Source organism: Lonchura striata, chromosome 20, assembly GCF_046129695.1.
Source record: "Lonchura striata isolate bLonStr1 chromosome 20, bLonStr1.mat, whole genome shotgun sequence".
In the NCBI taxonomy this organism is placed as follows: Eukaryota; Metazoa; Chordata; class Aves; order Passeriformes; family Estrildidae; genus Lonchura; species Lonchura striata.
Genome location: NC_134622.1, coordinates 9,573,933 through 9,589,443, shown reverse-complemented (window position 1 = coordinate 9,589,443; position 15,511 = coordinate 9,573,933). Strand labels below are relative to the sequence as shown.

Genomic DNA, 15,511 nt, shown 5'->3' with positions numbered 1-15,511 from the left:
AGTTCACAGCTGGGATGATGGGTTTGAACAGCTCCACACTCCGTTCCAGGAAATTCTGTCTTTGTTCCGAGGCTTCCAGCGCAGAGGCTCCTTCCACCTTGATCTTTCAGCACAGCACTAAAACATTTGGCAAGTTTTTTTGTCATGTTTTTTGCTGCTGTCCAGGGCTTTTGAGAGATTCCCCTTGGACAACTTCCACCTCTGAGCTTGCCCACTGGAGGAAATACTTCCCCTTGAATTTACACAGCCACATCATCACGAGTGCTGCATCCCTCTCATATCTTCATTAGCTGCCTTTCCTCCCTGGATTTGCTTCTCTCTGCTTTAAAGACAGTTTTTTCCTGCTGAAGCCTTGAGCTGCTGGGAGGATGGTTGGAGCTGGAGCAGCACTGGATCCAGTGGGCTCTCCACAGAGGAGGTGGTTCTGCAGGCTGCAGAGAACAATTTGCTCTGTAAAACATCAGTGGTTTCCCTCATCATTTCAGTCTGGAAAAGCTATGGGATCATACCTGAATTATATCAGTCTCCCTAATAATCAGCTTTCTTTTCCACATTAAATTCCCCAGAAACTTGTGATTAGCCCCACTTCTGAGAGTTCACCACAGCTTAATTCTACTGTAAAACTGTCAGCACTGATTTTCTTGTTTAAAGACAGATTTTGGTTCTTGTACAGAACTACTTCTTGCTAAATTCCTTTTCAACCAAACACTCTTGTCATTTCTCAGCCATTAAAGACAATAAACTCCATCTTTGGATTTTTACATGCTGAACTTAGTTTATAATGATGGATACTTGTTTATAACACACTGAAGATTTTTGTTAGCTTTCTGGCATAAAAATTGGAATCTTCTCTTTTGATTCGTGGTTATTAGTAGCAGGTTTATCCTTTCAAATATGTACAAGCCATGATTTAAGTGGAATATTTATTGTCCACAAGAATGGTAGGCTGCAGCTCTCAGAATCCATCTTGCCTTTTCAAGCAGCATCTTTCTAATCATCAAACTATTCTCGTGGGTTGAAGCTGATTTTGCAGCAGGATTTGGGTGTTGCAACCCAGAAAGTCACTGACACAGTGCTGGGTTTTGATGCTTTGGTCCATGAGGAGACCTGGGGCTCCTCTCCCCTGCGTTTTGGGGCAGCTCCAGGTGTGGATGATCCCACATTTGCTAGCATGCTTAAGTCAGTTGCTATAAAGTGTATTTTGAAGGTGCTGTGAAGCTGGATCAGGACCTCCTGGGGAAGTGGGAAGTGAGAAGAACCCACCTGGACCATCCTAGAGAAGGCCACAGTACCATGGAAACTCAAATGGTTCTTCCTAGATCCAGGGAAATCTGTTGGGTCAGGCAGGGATTTGGGGTGGCTTGGTTTGGACTTCCACAGAAATGTCTCTTCCTTCTCTCTGTCTGTGCCTGGTGGAATGGTCCATCACAAATTACATTAGAGATTTTATTGCAGCATAAATCAGAGCAAAGCATGTCCTTGCCATCCATGCTCCACAACAGGGTTTAGTGAAGGGAGAAAAAAAAAAATTGACTATAATAATCCAGTTCTTGTCCTTCCAACTTAGGGCACACAGTGTGAATTATCAGACTTTCCTCTTAATTGTGATTTATTTTGCATTATTTTGGGTTGAAGCACCCACTTCCATCTGTTTTTCTGGTTTTGTGGGAAGAAAAGTAAGGAAGAGTAAGGAAAATTTGCCACTTAATTTGTCCCCATTAGGGTGATTCCCTACAGGCACACCCTTCTAGTCACCTTCCGTGATTTCTGTAGCAGGAGGTCAGTGCCACTGTCAAGTGCAAAAATGCTGTTGTCACTCAAGGCAGTCAAAGACCTTGTGTGACTTTTTTTAAGGAGTTCTTGCTTGCTCCTGAAGCTTTGCTGTCAGCTGTGACAAGCACATTTCTCTCCTTCTCAGGATTTTCATGGAGGTTCACAGAGTTCTATTTCTGCTCCTTGTTTTTCCCATGTGGAATGTGTTTGGAGAATTGTTTCCCTGGGGTGATGCTTGGTTGGATTCTGGTGAGGATTGTTTGAGCCTGGTGGCCAACCCAACCCAACCTAACCCAACCCAACCCAATCCAACCCAACCCAATCCAATCCAATCCAATCCAATCCAATCCAATCCAATCCAATCCAATCCAATCCAATGCAACCCAACCCAACCTAATCCAATCCAACCCACCTGGGGTTGGGCTCTCAGAGAGGGTCACGAGTTGTGGTAGAGTCAGAGAACGTAGTATGTAGTTTTAGTATCCTCCTTTTATATAGTATATTGATGTATTTGAGCACAATTATAATAAAGAAATCATTCAGCCTTCTGACTTGAGTCAGACATCAGCATTTCTTCCCATTGGGTTGGCCTGCATTAACAATAGTGAGCCAGGAGCAGGGAGCCACGGCTGCCTGACTCCTCTGTGCACTGGAGCTGCTGCAGCCAGCGTGGAGCTCGGGGAGGGCTGAGCCCTCTGAGCTCACTCTGTGCTGAGGATGAGAGGGAGATGAGTTAAGTGCCCGACAGCCTTAGGCTGGGACGTGCCAGCTGCGATCATTTTTTCACTCCATCATCTCACCTTGCCACGTCGCTCTGCCTTACCCAGCCACCAGATGCCTGATGGATAACACAAGTGACAAGGGCAAAACCTCCTCCGTGGATGCAGAGGAGAACTTCAGGGGCTGCTGGCTCCTGCCCAGCTGTGTCCTGCTGGCTGCAGTGAAATCCCTGCCTTGCATGGGGTTTGGGAGCAGAGCAGACCTTGGTGCTGTGAGTTCCCGAGTGCTCTGGCCACGCTCCAGGAGCACACTTAAGCACACACTTAACTTTCAGCATATATACTCCCATGGAAGTCACTGGGGCTGTTTGCATGCTTAAAAGTAAGTATATGCTTAAGCTGGCTCAGAACCAGAGGTTTCAGTGCTTTGTAGGTCCAGTCCTTGCTGGAGCTCAGATAATTTGCTCGTGCAACTTGGCACACGCTTTTAATGAATTCAGAATCGGGCCAAAAAAATTTATCTTCCCTGACTTGGAAGGATTACAAGGAAACAAGTTTAAGGTTTTGTTGAATTTTTATTACTTTCTAAACATAAAATTTCATGTTTCTCTGTAGTCCTTAAAGAAACACATATTTCTAGTGTTCTTGGGGGGATCTAGAGACTTGGAGCGAGAAATTTCCAAAATGCTCAGAGCTGATGGAGGAGAACCTGGGATGTGCTGCCTGGCCAGGCAGGAGTGGCTCTGGAGTTCCCATCTGTGTTTTCACACTTTGTATGAAAATGTGGAATTGCACTGGGTTGTCCTCAGGCAGAAGATTTCATTGTGGTCACCTTTGTGAGTTACTTAAATCTCAATGTTCCAGCTCTTCCCTGGTGTGCACAATAAAATTCTCTCTATCAACCCTGAAAACTCATTTTGCCTCCGTGCTTTAGGTGTATTTTGTACTACTTCCTCATCCCCTGATCTTGGTCACTCAGTTAAGAAGTTGCTGAGTTTCCAAACCAATTCCTGAAGTGAATGGTTCTGTATGCTGGTGGCAGCTGCTCAGCTGCCCCAAACACAAACATTTCCATCACTCTGGTTTAACACCTGAATCCATCTCGTGCCAGGTTTGAAATGTGTTAAAATACTTGAGGGGAAGCTGTGATTCCAGCAGGCTGTGCTCATCCTGTTTGATATAACCCTAATAAATGGAATGGTAACTCAGTGAGATTTGCTCCAGAAGTGGCAGAAGGTTCATCATTAGGAAGAAGCTCTTTCCTGTCAGGGTGGGCAGGCCCTGGCACAGGTGCCCAGAGAAGCTGTGGCTGCCCTTGGATCCCTGGAAGTGTCCAAGGCCAGATTGGGCAGGGCTGGGAGCACCCTGGGATAGTGGAAGATGTCCCTGACAATGACAAGATGGAATAGGATGGTTTTGAAGGTCTCTTCCAACCCAAACCATTCTGGAATTCTGTACCTTGTGCTGCAGGAGCTGGGCACTGCCACCCACGTGCTGGGCACAAACCAGCAGGAAAAGTCACCCTGTGACCAATTTCCCAACACCCAGAGAGTGCCTGGTGTTTGCAAGTGAGATTTCTTTATCCATGTCCAAGCAGTGATTAGACAGTAGCTTGGAACCAGCGTGCACATTATCTCACAGTGAGGTAAGACAAATAAATTACAACTTGGAAGCCCCGAGTGGGTTCAGTGATCCACCTTAGGAAAATATTTTGGTTTCTGTTTATAAGGCAGCTGGGTTGTGAAATGTTTCATTTGGGAAAGGTGATATGAGACCAGAGAAATATTTGCTCTTATAATGCAAAAAATATTCCAGTTTCTCTCCTGACGGGTTGTTAGTGATATAAACCAAATTTCTCGTTTCCGGAGCCTCGGTGCTCAGCTGCTTCCCCACAGATGCTCTGCTCTAAACTCTCTCCTGGCTGACAAGAAGCTGCCCATTATCTCCCCTTGTTTGGGAACATCTCTCAGGCTGCAGATGACATATGAAGAAGAAATGACCCAAAGCCCAGCAGAACTCTCTGGCAGCCTGGGCGTGCTGTGGGGAGGATGCTGAGGATCCTGGGGCAGGGTTTGGGCACCCGTCCCTGCTGTGCAGCTCCATCCAGCTGTGGGTGGGATGGGGAAGCCTTCACCCCTCCTTTGCAGCAGGTTTTAAACAGGTATCCCCAACATTCAGCTGCAGAGAAACTGCACCCACGATGAACTTGGCCTTTCCACACTCTCTGTTGTTATTACACAAGGAGTATCCTGTTACAATTTCAGTGATATATTAGTACATAGCCCAGTTCCAATGTTTTTTCAACACTAAGATTTTTTTTTTTAAATTCAAATTAAACAATCAGAATTAAATTCCTTGGCTCACAGTCACCACTAAGGCTCAAGCAAGATGACAAATCCACGCTTGTGTCTCGAAGTGTAACATAAGATCTCAGTTATCCCAAAAACCCCGATGAGTTGTCAGATCTTTCCTTACTTGTGAGTAAATATGAGCCTTTTCTAATCCATTATGTGTCCTTGGTACATGTGTGTATAGCTATGCATTTGCACATGCCACGAGATTGATAATAAGCAAGATAAATCTGTTTTCTTAAGGGAAGTAATATATTATTCCAGCCCCTGCAGTGGAATTGGCATCATTTCTACCTCGTTAAGACAGGGTACGACTTCAAACCTCTTCCCAAGAGTTCAGAAATCACTTGGCATATAAAGAAATAAGGATCATTATGTGGTGTCACAGAAATACCAGATGTATCCTTCCTGCATCTCACACAGCGTTTCCCCCACCAAAGCCAACACAAAAGGCTTCAGCATCCTAAAATCGCTGCTTTTATTCGGAGGAGAAGTCAAACAAAATAAAGGCTCGCCTAAAAAAGCCTCCACTGAGGTTTAATGGAATTCATTCCGTGTTTAAATTTCCTAGGCATTGTTGAAAATCTCAATAATCATCTTATTGTAAGCTTAGCTAAGTCGTAGATCTTCAGAGAGTGGGAAAATTTACTAGGAGGAAAAAAAAAAAGTTACTGGATTTTCTAATTTTAACCAGGACTGAGAATTATAAGTCTGTGAATACCACAGGAAAACATTTCCAACCTTGCAAAAACTAAAAAGTGCTGAAGATCTTTAGTGAATCCTTTTTTAATGAAATTTCCAAACCTGGAGGTTGAAAGAACATCAGGTGAAGTTTTTTTGCTGTGCAGATTCATACCTGGTAACGCAGGCTTGTGCAGAACCCTGGGTTCTTCAGGACACTCTGCCTTATGCCAGGATTAAATATAAAGAAATGTTAATCTCTGAGGGGTCTTGGGGCTGGTTGTAGCATTCCTGATTTTTTCCAGGCGTTCTGATTCTGTAAAGCGTTAAAATATGCACAAATCTTGCTGTTCAAGGGGGAGGGGGAAAAGTTTTTCTTAGAATTTAATTTTATTACAAAGGGCTATTTTGTTTTCAAAATCATAATAGCATCCAGTTATACTGTAGATTCCATCTCTTTTTGCTTTTAGGCAGCTAACTAGCATCCAGTGTTGGAAAAATACTCCCAGCTGATTGTTCAGTGCACTGTGCTCCTCAGGCTGTGGATGAGCTGCACCTTCTCTGGGGGTGCAACCTCTGGCAGCACCCACCCGTGCCCACCTGTGCCCCAGCACCTTGTGCTGTTCTTTAAGGCAAAGAGACAAAGTCTTGTGCTTCTGGTACTGCAGAATACTGCAAAATTCTGCAAAATACTGCAAAATACTGCAAAATTCTGGTACCACGGAACAAATTCCCTGTTGACACCAAGCACGCGTTTTGGTGCGCTTTCCCTCTGAAGCCCTGCTTTGGCTGGCTGTCACATCCTGCCTCCAGTTGTTAAACCATCCCCTGTCCTTGCAGTGACCTCCATGCCCTGGGGAAGCCAGGAGCTCAGCAAGGGCTGGAGGAGCTCTCGGCAGTGCTGGGGGGGCTTTGGGGGGCTCCGTTCAGCTTTTTGGGGCCCCAGTTTGGTGGCCAGGTGTGCTGGCAGCAGGAGCCTGCAGTTGGATGGCATCTGACAGGCCCTGGGAGCATTCGAGGCAAAGGCAGAGTTTAATAAATACACTTAATCATTTCTGTTTTGACCTTAGCCCAGACTCGTAGTCAGACACGGAGAGCTGGAAACGCACTTTGTCAAGGCTCCTCTGGCAAAGCAGGGCAGCCCCGCTCTGAGGAAAGGCAGATCCTTCAGAAAGGAGAGTAAAAGGTCAGGACTAATCCAAAAGGACAAGCAGTGTATGTCTGTGTGTATATTGGGTTTCACATATGAAATCCAGTCATGATAAATCTGATGGCTTTAGAAACATCTACTTTGATTAATGAAAACATAGTTCCCATAGACCATGGGTTTCATACTTCAAAGTTCCCCTGGATTTAGAACCTTAGGTTTTGCTTATTCATATAACATGCAGGAAACTATTTTTAAATGAATAAGGGAATATAAAAAAAAATTTAAAAGGCAAATGTTTCAGCATCGGTGGTGCAGATAGGCTGGATAATAAGGAGCAAAATTAACAAACAGCAGACATTTTATTATGCATTTTACAATAATGTTTACATTCTTCTCTCTATATTTGTTTTTCCTTGAAAAGATTCATGTATTTATAAAAATATCTCTCTGCTCCAGCTCTGAAAATTGCAGCCTTGCTCACATTTGAAAGCTTCAAGGACGGCTGGGATGGCTGGCTGTGCTCCTGGCCATCCCAAATTTCCTGAGCCCCTGGTTAACCCCTTGTGCAGGAGCAGGGTATTTGGAGTTTGTTGGGATGTGGGGAGGAGGAGGAGGGTGGGATGGTCCCTAAGGACCTGCAGCACGATCCTGGACATGGCCAGCACTGCCTGGACCACTGTCCTGAGTTGGTGGCCACGTGGGCAGCGTTTGGGCAACCTCCTCCCTGAGCACCCATCCCTGGAGTGCTGGGGCTGGGGCTCCCGAGGCCGCTGGGCTCCTCTGGCAGCTGCAGGTCTGCCCCAAACTCATCTGGAAATGCTGACAGAGGAATAAACAGCACTTTTGTTTACAAGTCTGTGGTGCTGAGGAGGGACGAGCAATTTCTCAGCCTCACTTAGCCAAGAGTTCAAAGGCACTTGGAAGTGTTGGTTGCCTGTGGGAGCGGGTACCCCGGCTGAAGGCTCCATTAATTAAATGCACTCACAGGATACAGAGCTGGTGAGTAATGTCCTGTTTATAGCAGAGCTGTGAGCAGTTCTGGAAAAAAAGAAACTCTGTAGGAGGGAAGATGACTGGGAGCAGAGTCACTCCAAAGGCTGAGGCTCCAGCCGTGGTTTCCAGAGGCAATAATTAATAATTAACACTCACACCTTGATGTACCAGCATTCTGGTGTGCCGTGGGAGAGCGGGGTGGCAGCGTGTGAGCCGTGCACAGGAGGGGAGCAGCAGCACGTGCCACGAGCACAGCCCCACCAGATCCAGGGCAGGGCAGGGGGATGTTGCTCCTCCACACTCAAATGAAGAATTTGCCTGGATTCCCCTTCGAGCGCTCAGAGCGTTGACAAAGTTCCGGCCCGGAAGGGAATTGGCAGAGCCTGTAGGAAAGTTGAACCTTTCATGTTCAGAGAGGTATGTAGAGTTTGAGTCACTGCTTTGGGTGAGGAGTTTCCATGCCCTGGTTCCTCACACGCCCGGGGGGTTCTCGCTCCCGGCCAGGGCGTTGCTGTGAGTCCCTCCAGAGTCCATCCAGAGTCCACCCTGGCTTCTGCAAAGGCCAGGAGAAGCAGGAGAGGTGATGGGCAACCTTCTGTTCCTCTTGCTTGCACCTCAGTTGTGGGAATCCAGGGCTTCCCTCTGGCTGCCCTGGTCAGGAACCCATGAACAGAGATCACAGACAGTGTCTCTGGACAGAGCCCCCAGAGACACTGTGATCTCTGTCCATGGAAAAGAGCTTTCAATCTTACAGGATGAACTACCAGCTCTGAGTGTTTGATATAAGCAATAATTAAGTGTGGCACGGGTATAAAAGTAAAATTTTAGGATTCTAGATGAGGGGTCCAAAGGGCACAAGCTGGAGGAAATTGGGTGTGCCTTGTCCTTTTTCTCCTCTTCATGCCCTCCATGTCTCACTGTGGTGTTGGCATTTTTCTGTTGGTTCAGGCTGGGGACACACTGTCCAACGTAGGTGACAGATATTGGCACGTTCTTGTAAATGCAGCCCAGGGAGTTTCTGGTATTTAATGTTTGTCACATCCCACTGAGGGCAGAGCCCCACACGCTGCCCTGCAGGACAGAGCTGGGCAGGGCAGCAGAACATGTGAGAGATCAACAGAATAAACAACCTTAAAAACCAACACAAACAAATTATAACTTCTTCTTTAGCAGCAAGGCAAAAATACAAAGACTTTCTACAATCTCAGAATCATCAATACCTCAGATTCCAACACTCAGTGTCCCACATCAATGCATGCCATTGATCAGGAGGCATTTTTTATCAATTAAAATTGGCACGTCGTTCCCCTCCTCTTCACTCTGTTATTTTTGCTCACACGTATGTTGCAATATGCAAGGTGAGGCTCAAAACTGTCAAGCCCTTTAATAGAACCATTACTGTATTTTTGGAGAATGTTCTCTTTTTGATTTACTGTTCCTTAGAAGACAGGAAATGGAGCTACTTGATTTCATATTTTAAACAAAGCCGTCCAGAGGTTTAATGAAAAAAATTTCCCCTGGCTTTTGAATTAAAGAGCTATGGTGAAAGATTTAGCTTAGCTATTTTGACTTACAAAAATAACACACTAGAAGCATTAAAACATTTTGTAAAAATACTTTTTACTACTAGAGAGAAGAAGTTTCTCTGGTTTTCTCACTTTTGGTTGGTGGGGCTTTGAAATGAAAGGACATTTCCAAGGTTTAGGGTGAGTTTTCCTTTCTTCAGTAAAATTTATTTTGCTTTTATTTTAAAAGCCTTGAAACAATTACAGTGCTAGAGACAAATCCTGTGTGTCTAAGCAAGGTAATTTGGTGTGAGTAATGACAGAAGCCTTTGCCATTAATAAAATGCAAGAAATATTAAGCAGAAAGATGGGAACCTGATTCTGCTCCATCAGCAGTGGCAAGAGAAAAGGGTGGTGCTCCTTGAGAGGCAAATGTCTGTGGAAAGAGAGGAGTGGGAGATTGACTTCATGCAAAAATTAAAGTTTTATTAGGAGAATTCTGTGTATGAAGCAGAATTAGCTCAGAGCACTTGGGCTGGAATTGCAAAACAAAGCACTTTTGACCTATATGGTTAAGACAAGCATCCTGCTTGTTCCATTTCTATGGATTGGGGTTCTGAGATGATGCTTGGACATCATACACAGGAGGCTGATGATCTTCATTCCCTCCCAGTTTCATCTTCAGTAAATAAAGGAGAAGTGAATGTTCTGCAGGCTTGAAAGCACCGTGTAACAGGATGAAATATTGACACAATTTTAAGTCAATACAATTTTTTTTTTTCCAGTGATTTAATGAGATTTCACCAGCATTTCACAAGTAATTGCCAGACTCACATAATGCCTGCTTTGCTCACCCTTGAGTTGCTCCAAAATGAATTTCTCCTTTTAGGAGGAGCCTGTTCCCCAGCCAAAGCTGGGGGCAGAGGGAGTCAGGGGCTGATGTTGGTGGCTGTCAGGAGGGTTCAGCAGGTTTTAGCCTGCCTCCCCTCAGCCCTCAGTAATCCCTGGGATCAGCAGCAGCTTTCTCAGCCCCGCTGGTGCTGTGGTTCCCTTCTGGCTTTGGCAATTCTGAGAGCAGGACTCTCCCTCCACCCAGGTTTATTTGTAAACTCCTCGCTGGCCGGGGATGGGGAATTTGATACCTTATCAAGTGAGATACTGGGATTGAAAAGGGGAGAGTGAGGCAGCCAGAAGGAGAGATTACAATATAATAAATAGCAGAGACAGGGTGAGCTACTATCAGTGGGAGTTTAATGCCATTAGCCTGTGTGCTGTTGGGAATGATGTATGCAGGGAATGATGTAGGCAGGGCAAGGCACCCAAAGGCAGCAACCAGACCATTGCCATGTCACACACTCCAGAGTCACTTTCTAAGGTGTAAAACTACCCAGAACTTAATTCTGCCTTGAAAAAAAAAAAATTAATTATTTTATTCTGACACATACGCTGTCTGCTGATGCACTGGCAAGAGGTACAGGAAGATCTGTGACAATAAATCTTGTTTTTTCTTGAAACAGTTTTGTTTTACATCAGAGAGGGACAGAGCCAGGGATTTACAGGAGGAAAGAACCTGCCTGCTCAAGCAAGGTCCCCTTTTCCACCCCCACGTCCTGAATAACCTCAGTCACACTCTGGGTGTTCAGCTTCACCTGGAACCCATTTTAGCCATGTCTGAATGGAAATTTGGGGGAATTTTGGGTTCCACTGCAGCACAGAGCAGATGATGGTGCAAGGACCTCCTCTGCCTGATGCAGGCGGAGCGATCACCCACGGGCTGCAGTGGTGGCTGCTGAACCCCAGCTGGATGTCTGGATATCAATGATCTTGCCAGATGTGCACTGCTACCACGGAGAAGGAGTGAAAAGGGAGGAAAGATAAAACTACAGCTTCCCCAGCCCTACTTTTTACTTTTGTTTTTTTTTTTTTACAAGCAAACTTTCAGTGCAGTTAATCCCTCTAACCTGCATTTGCATTAACACTTGCAGCCTCACACGTTGCTGCTAAGAAGTTTTGGCAGCTCCTGGCCCTGATTGCAGAGGTAACACTGCACTTGTCTCCTTTGCTCTCACTCAAGGATCTCAGGAGCCAGAGCCCAGCACTCCATGAAGTTTCTCCCTGTACACACAAGCAGGCATCTTGGCAGAGCTTCAAAAGCCATTTGCCTTATTATTCATTTGTCTGCTTATAGGAGCAGAAATGCTCCCATTTCTCACTTTTGGAATAAGGGCTGACACCAGGAAAGAGGAGATTTCTCATCTCTGGCACAACCCTGCAAAGCTGTGGGAGCTCATCGTGTCCCTGCTGCTTCCCTGAGGTTTGGGAAGCAGGTTTAAAAACCTCCCTGATCACTCTCAGGGTACACAAACAGCTGTCAAAAACAACTGGGGTCTTGGAGAAGGGGTCTCTGGGCTGCATGAAACTGTAGAAAAAAAAGCTTAAAAAGAAAAAAAACAAATTTTGCTTTTCCTCCTGCTTTTAGGAGAGCTCACATCATGAAAATGCTGTAGACATTTAAACATCATTGAAATTACTTCACCTCCTCCCTGCATTTTCTCAAACAAGCTTCAAGAACCCTCGCTTTCAAATAAATTAGTAGACTGCAGCAACCTTATAAATTCAGAGAGCCATTAAAAGTTGAAACATTTGGTCATTCCTTGTCTGGGTTGAAGGTGGGATTCATCCAGAGTTCAAGTGCGCGCACGGCACGAGCGCCACGGTCCCGTCCTGCAGAGGCCCGTGGCAGTGCTGATGGTTTTGTGGTGCCAGGAACCCACCCCGCAGCCAGGCGAGGAGATAAATCAACGCCGATGAAATTCAGGAGCCGGGAGTCACCACGGCAGCCCCTATAAATCCCTGGTGCTTCAGCCTGTGCCATGGGAGCCGGGAATTATCTGTCCCTCTTTGCTGCTGCGTGGATGAGCTGGCTGGGCGAGCGTTCAGGACGTTATCAGCCGGTCCTTGGGGCGCTATCAGAGGAAGGGCCGCCTGCCACGGGGCTCGGTCTCTCACCCTTTCTATTACCACCTGTCAGTGGCACGGAGTGTGCTGTGAAGCTGTACAGTCACAGACTACAAGTGTAGATAGTTTCTGACGGCTGATCAAAGGGGAAAACCAAAGGCCTGATAACAAGGACGTGTTTCATGTACTTTTAACTCTGAGAAACATTGGCATTTGCATTTTTTTCTCCTCGGTAGGCTGGCAGAAACCAGGCACAATAAACGCTGCATATTCAGTTACCTAATAGTGGAGTAAATGGTATGTGCTTGAAGGAACAAAGCATAACTGTAATCTCGTTCCAAGTGGGAATGATTTAAGTAAGCCTTCGCAGAAGACTTGCTGTATAATAAAGGAGAATAATTTTAATTTGTACTTTGAAGTGATCCTGAATTCAGAATCTAATCTTTGCATTCGGCAGAACATCATACCCTGCTGTGAATGAGGTAATAACTGCAAGCCAAGGAATTATTTGAAGGATCTTTTGTAGGTACGTGCTCTCCCTCACAAGAGCCAGATTCTTCAGTAGGGGCTGCTGGTGAAAAAGCCTATGTTAGAACACATTTGAGCTAAAACTTCACAGTGCAGGAGCAGAGAAAACCCACACTGAAGGAAGGGATCCATTTGTTCCTTCGTCAAAGGCGAGGCAGCTCTACCTCTTCTCTTCTTCAGAGCAAGAAAAGGAATTTAGGTAAAATTTCTGTCCATTAGCAAAGACAAAATGACTGTTTTCCATTGTCCAAGATGAGTAGGGGAAAGAAGCATCTCAGCAGCATCCCAGTGGAAGTCTAACCAACTTCAAAACTAATTCCTAGTTGTCTAACATAAAAATCCATGCATGCCATTCCCATGTGCATTACTGTGCTGCTTTCCTGACTCTCACCAGCGTGGGAGTGTGGGACAGCGTGGGTCTGTATTTTAATTTCACCTTTTTGATTGCAGCTGCTTGGTCGAAGCCGGTTCATACTTTGGGTCCAACTGTGCTGTGCTGGTAACACCCACCTTTGAGCTGGCGTGCTAAAATCAGCTTTGCAGGCACCCAAAGGGCAGCAGGCGGGGAAGGAGGGAGGTCGGTGCCGGGGAAGGAGGTCGGTGCCGCGGTGTCCCACGCGTGTCCCCTTTGTGTGTTGAAGGTGCCTTTGACCGGAGCGTCACCTTGCTGGAGGTGTGCGGGAGCTGGCCCGAGAGCTTCGGCCTGCGCCACATGGGCGCCATGGAGCACGGCGAGGAGGGGCTGCGGGAGCGCCTGGCCGACGCGATGTGCGAGTCCCCCAGCAGGGACATGGTGGGCTCAGGAACAGGTACAAAGAAGAGGTGTGATCAGAGATCACGTACATCTCACCCAATGGTGATTTTTATTTAATTTTTATTGAATTTTTTTTTTTTTTTTTAAGTTTCGCTTTTCCTTTTCTCTCTGCGCTCCTCTCTCTCTCTCTCTCTCTTTTGTGAGGATGTCAGTGGGACAGATGTCATTTATAAAAAGAAGTTAGTGGTAAATCACATAAATACAGTCTGATAAGGCACATGAGGCTTCCTTATCATATAGCTCTCCTGCATCCTCTCCTGTGCAGATTGCTGCCTTTGCCCACCCTGCTCCAAACAATGCCATAATCACACATATCCTTATTTTGTGTCCTGAATAGAGCCACTGTGAAGCGCTGGTTCTGTAATCCAAATTAATCCATCTTCATCAGTGTCCATTATATTGATAAATTGTTTCATCTGTTTAAGTAAATGGAATGGCACATCAGAGATTAGGCTGTCAGGAGGGGCCCCGTGGTAGGAGATGCTCAGAAATTAAAGCGCAGTTACTGCGGGTTTATTGTCTCCATTAATTTCGACTTGTTCCAAAAAACACCTCAGAGTGGTGGTGGCCCCTAACATCAGCTGCCAACTCACTTGTCACTCTCCTGGCAGCTTGCCTGGGAAGGCAAAAGAGGAGAAACCAGCAGGAAGGTGTGGGAATGCCCACCTATGGATCTTTCAGGAAGAGCAGGAGCTGTCTCTTCCTTTTGCTCTTGTCCTCTTCTATCACTGAGGGTCTCGTGCTGCTCTGAGCTCTCTCTGCTCATCAAGAAGTCTCTCCCATCAGGGCTCATCCTGATTTTGCTCACTGTGGAGCAGGTACCAAACTGCAGCAACTTCCCACAGCCTGGAGGAGGAGGATGCAGAGGAGCAGGATTTTAGTCCTTGTCTGTAGGTACAGGCAGCAGTAACCAGGCTGAGCAGTGCAGAATTACCTTCATAACCCAGCTGGTCACCTGGCCTTTCTCTGATTTCCATCTTGAAAGAGATGAAATCAAAGGATGAGCTGGATTTGGAATCAACAGAAAGGCTTGGTTGAGCACTAAGGGTGGGTCTGCCGCAGCTGTGGTGCAAATCCTCACCAGCTTTTTGCCTTGGCCTGGTCACTTCATGAGTCCAGGAGTTCAGAGCTCCACCAGTGGAGCAGAGATCCTCAGCAGTGAGGACACAGATGCCTCACACTACTGGTGTGGACTTTAATCAGCTCATGTCTGTAAAGGTGGAAGGTGGAAAAAGCAGGCTATGAAAATAGAGAAAGGCACATATTTCATCACTTACTGACCCAGGCTGTGATCAGTGTGAACTTTGGGAGGGTATCACTGCTGATAATGGGTCAGCACCCCTCAGGCTGTGCATGGAAGGGGAAAGGTGAGGGGAATACTTCCCCTGAAAGCTGAAGCCTTCCAGATGTGCCAGGTTAGGGTGACTAACTGCCCTGGGGACTTGACAGTGTATTATACTGTAAACCAAGAGCTTTGTCAGAGACAGAGCTCTGTATTTTCCTTTCCTTTTTCACCAAATCCAGCTGATGTCAGCGAGTGCCAGCTGCTTTGGCATTAGATGAGGCTCACAGTACTGCAGGTGTAAAGACAGAAAGGAGCTGTTTATAGAGATGCCATCACTGAGTTAATATTCATCCAGAGAGATTTCTCCCAGCCCTTGCTCCAGCCCCATAAATCTCCCTAATGAGTGGAAGATAGATGCCATCCCAGAGCAGCGATTTTACGCAGCAATAATGAGTAACATGAGCACTGACCCAACTCACCCCATCCCACCACCCTCCTCTCCCTGTCATTAACACTCTGTGTTGCCCTGCCTGTCGTGGGATTCTCTCCACCACTAACACACTTTATTCTCAGGATTTGGGCATGTGGTGACTCAGAGCAGCAGAGAAAACCTGCTGATAAGAGGGTGAACTCCTGTGCCCTTTCCACTTCCATCCCCTAACAGCTCTTGAGCTGTTCCTCTTTAGCAGACAGACAGAAAAAGTTCTCTCCTGCTCAGATGTACCTGGAGAGCTGCACTCACTGAGGGAGTGGC

The 15,511-nt window shown here is 46.2% G+C and overlaps 1 protein-coding gene across 5 annotated transcripts in view; it reads left to right on the top strand.

Moving 5' to 3' along the window:
- Nucleotides 1-15,511, top strand: part of BCAS3 (BCAS3 microtubule associated cell migration factor) — a 298,857-nt gene that overhangs the window by 264,607 nt on the left and 18,739 nt on the right. For 3 of the 5 annotated variants that reach the window (XM_077787568.1, XM_077787567.1, XM_021524867.3), the window contains one exon: nucleotides 13,300-13,467. In XM_077787568.1, the coding sequence (XP_077643694.1) occupies nucleotides 13,300-13,467 (168 nt within the window). Of the gene's footprint in view, nucleotides 1-13,299; nucleotides 13,515-15,511 lie in introns of all 5 variants that reach the window. The other 2 variants (XM_077787570.1, XM_077787569.1) reach the window with 1 other exon arrangement.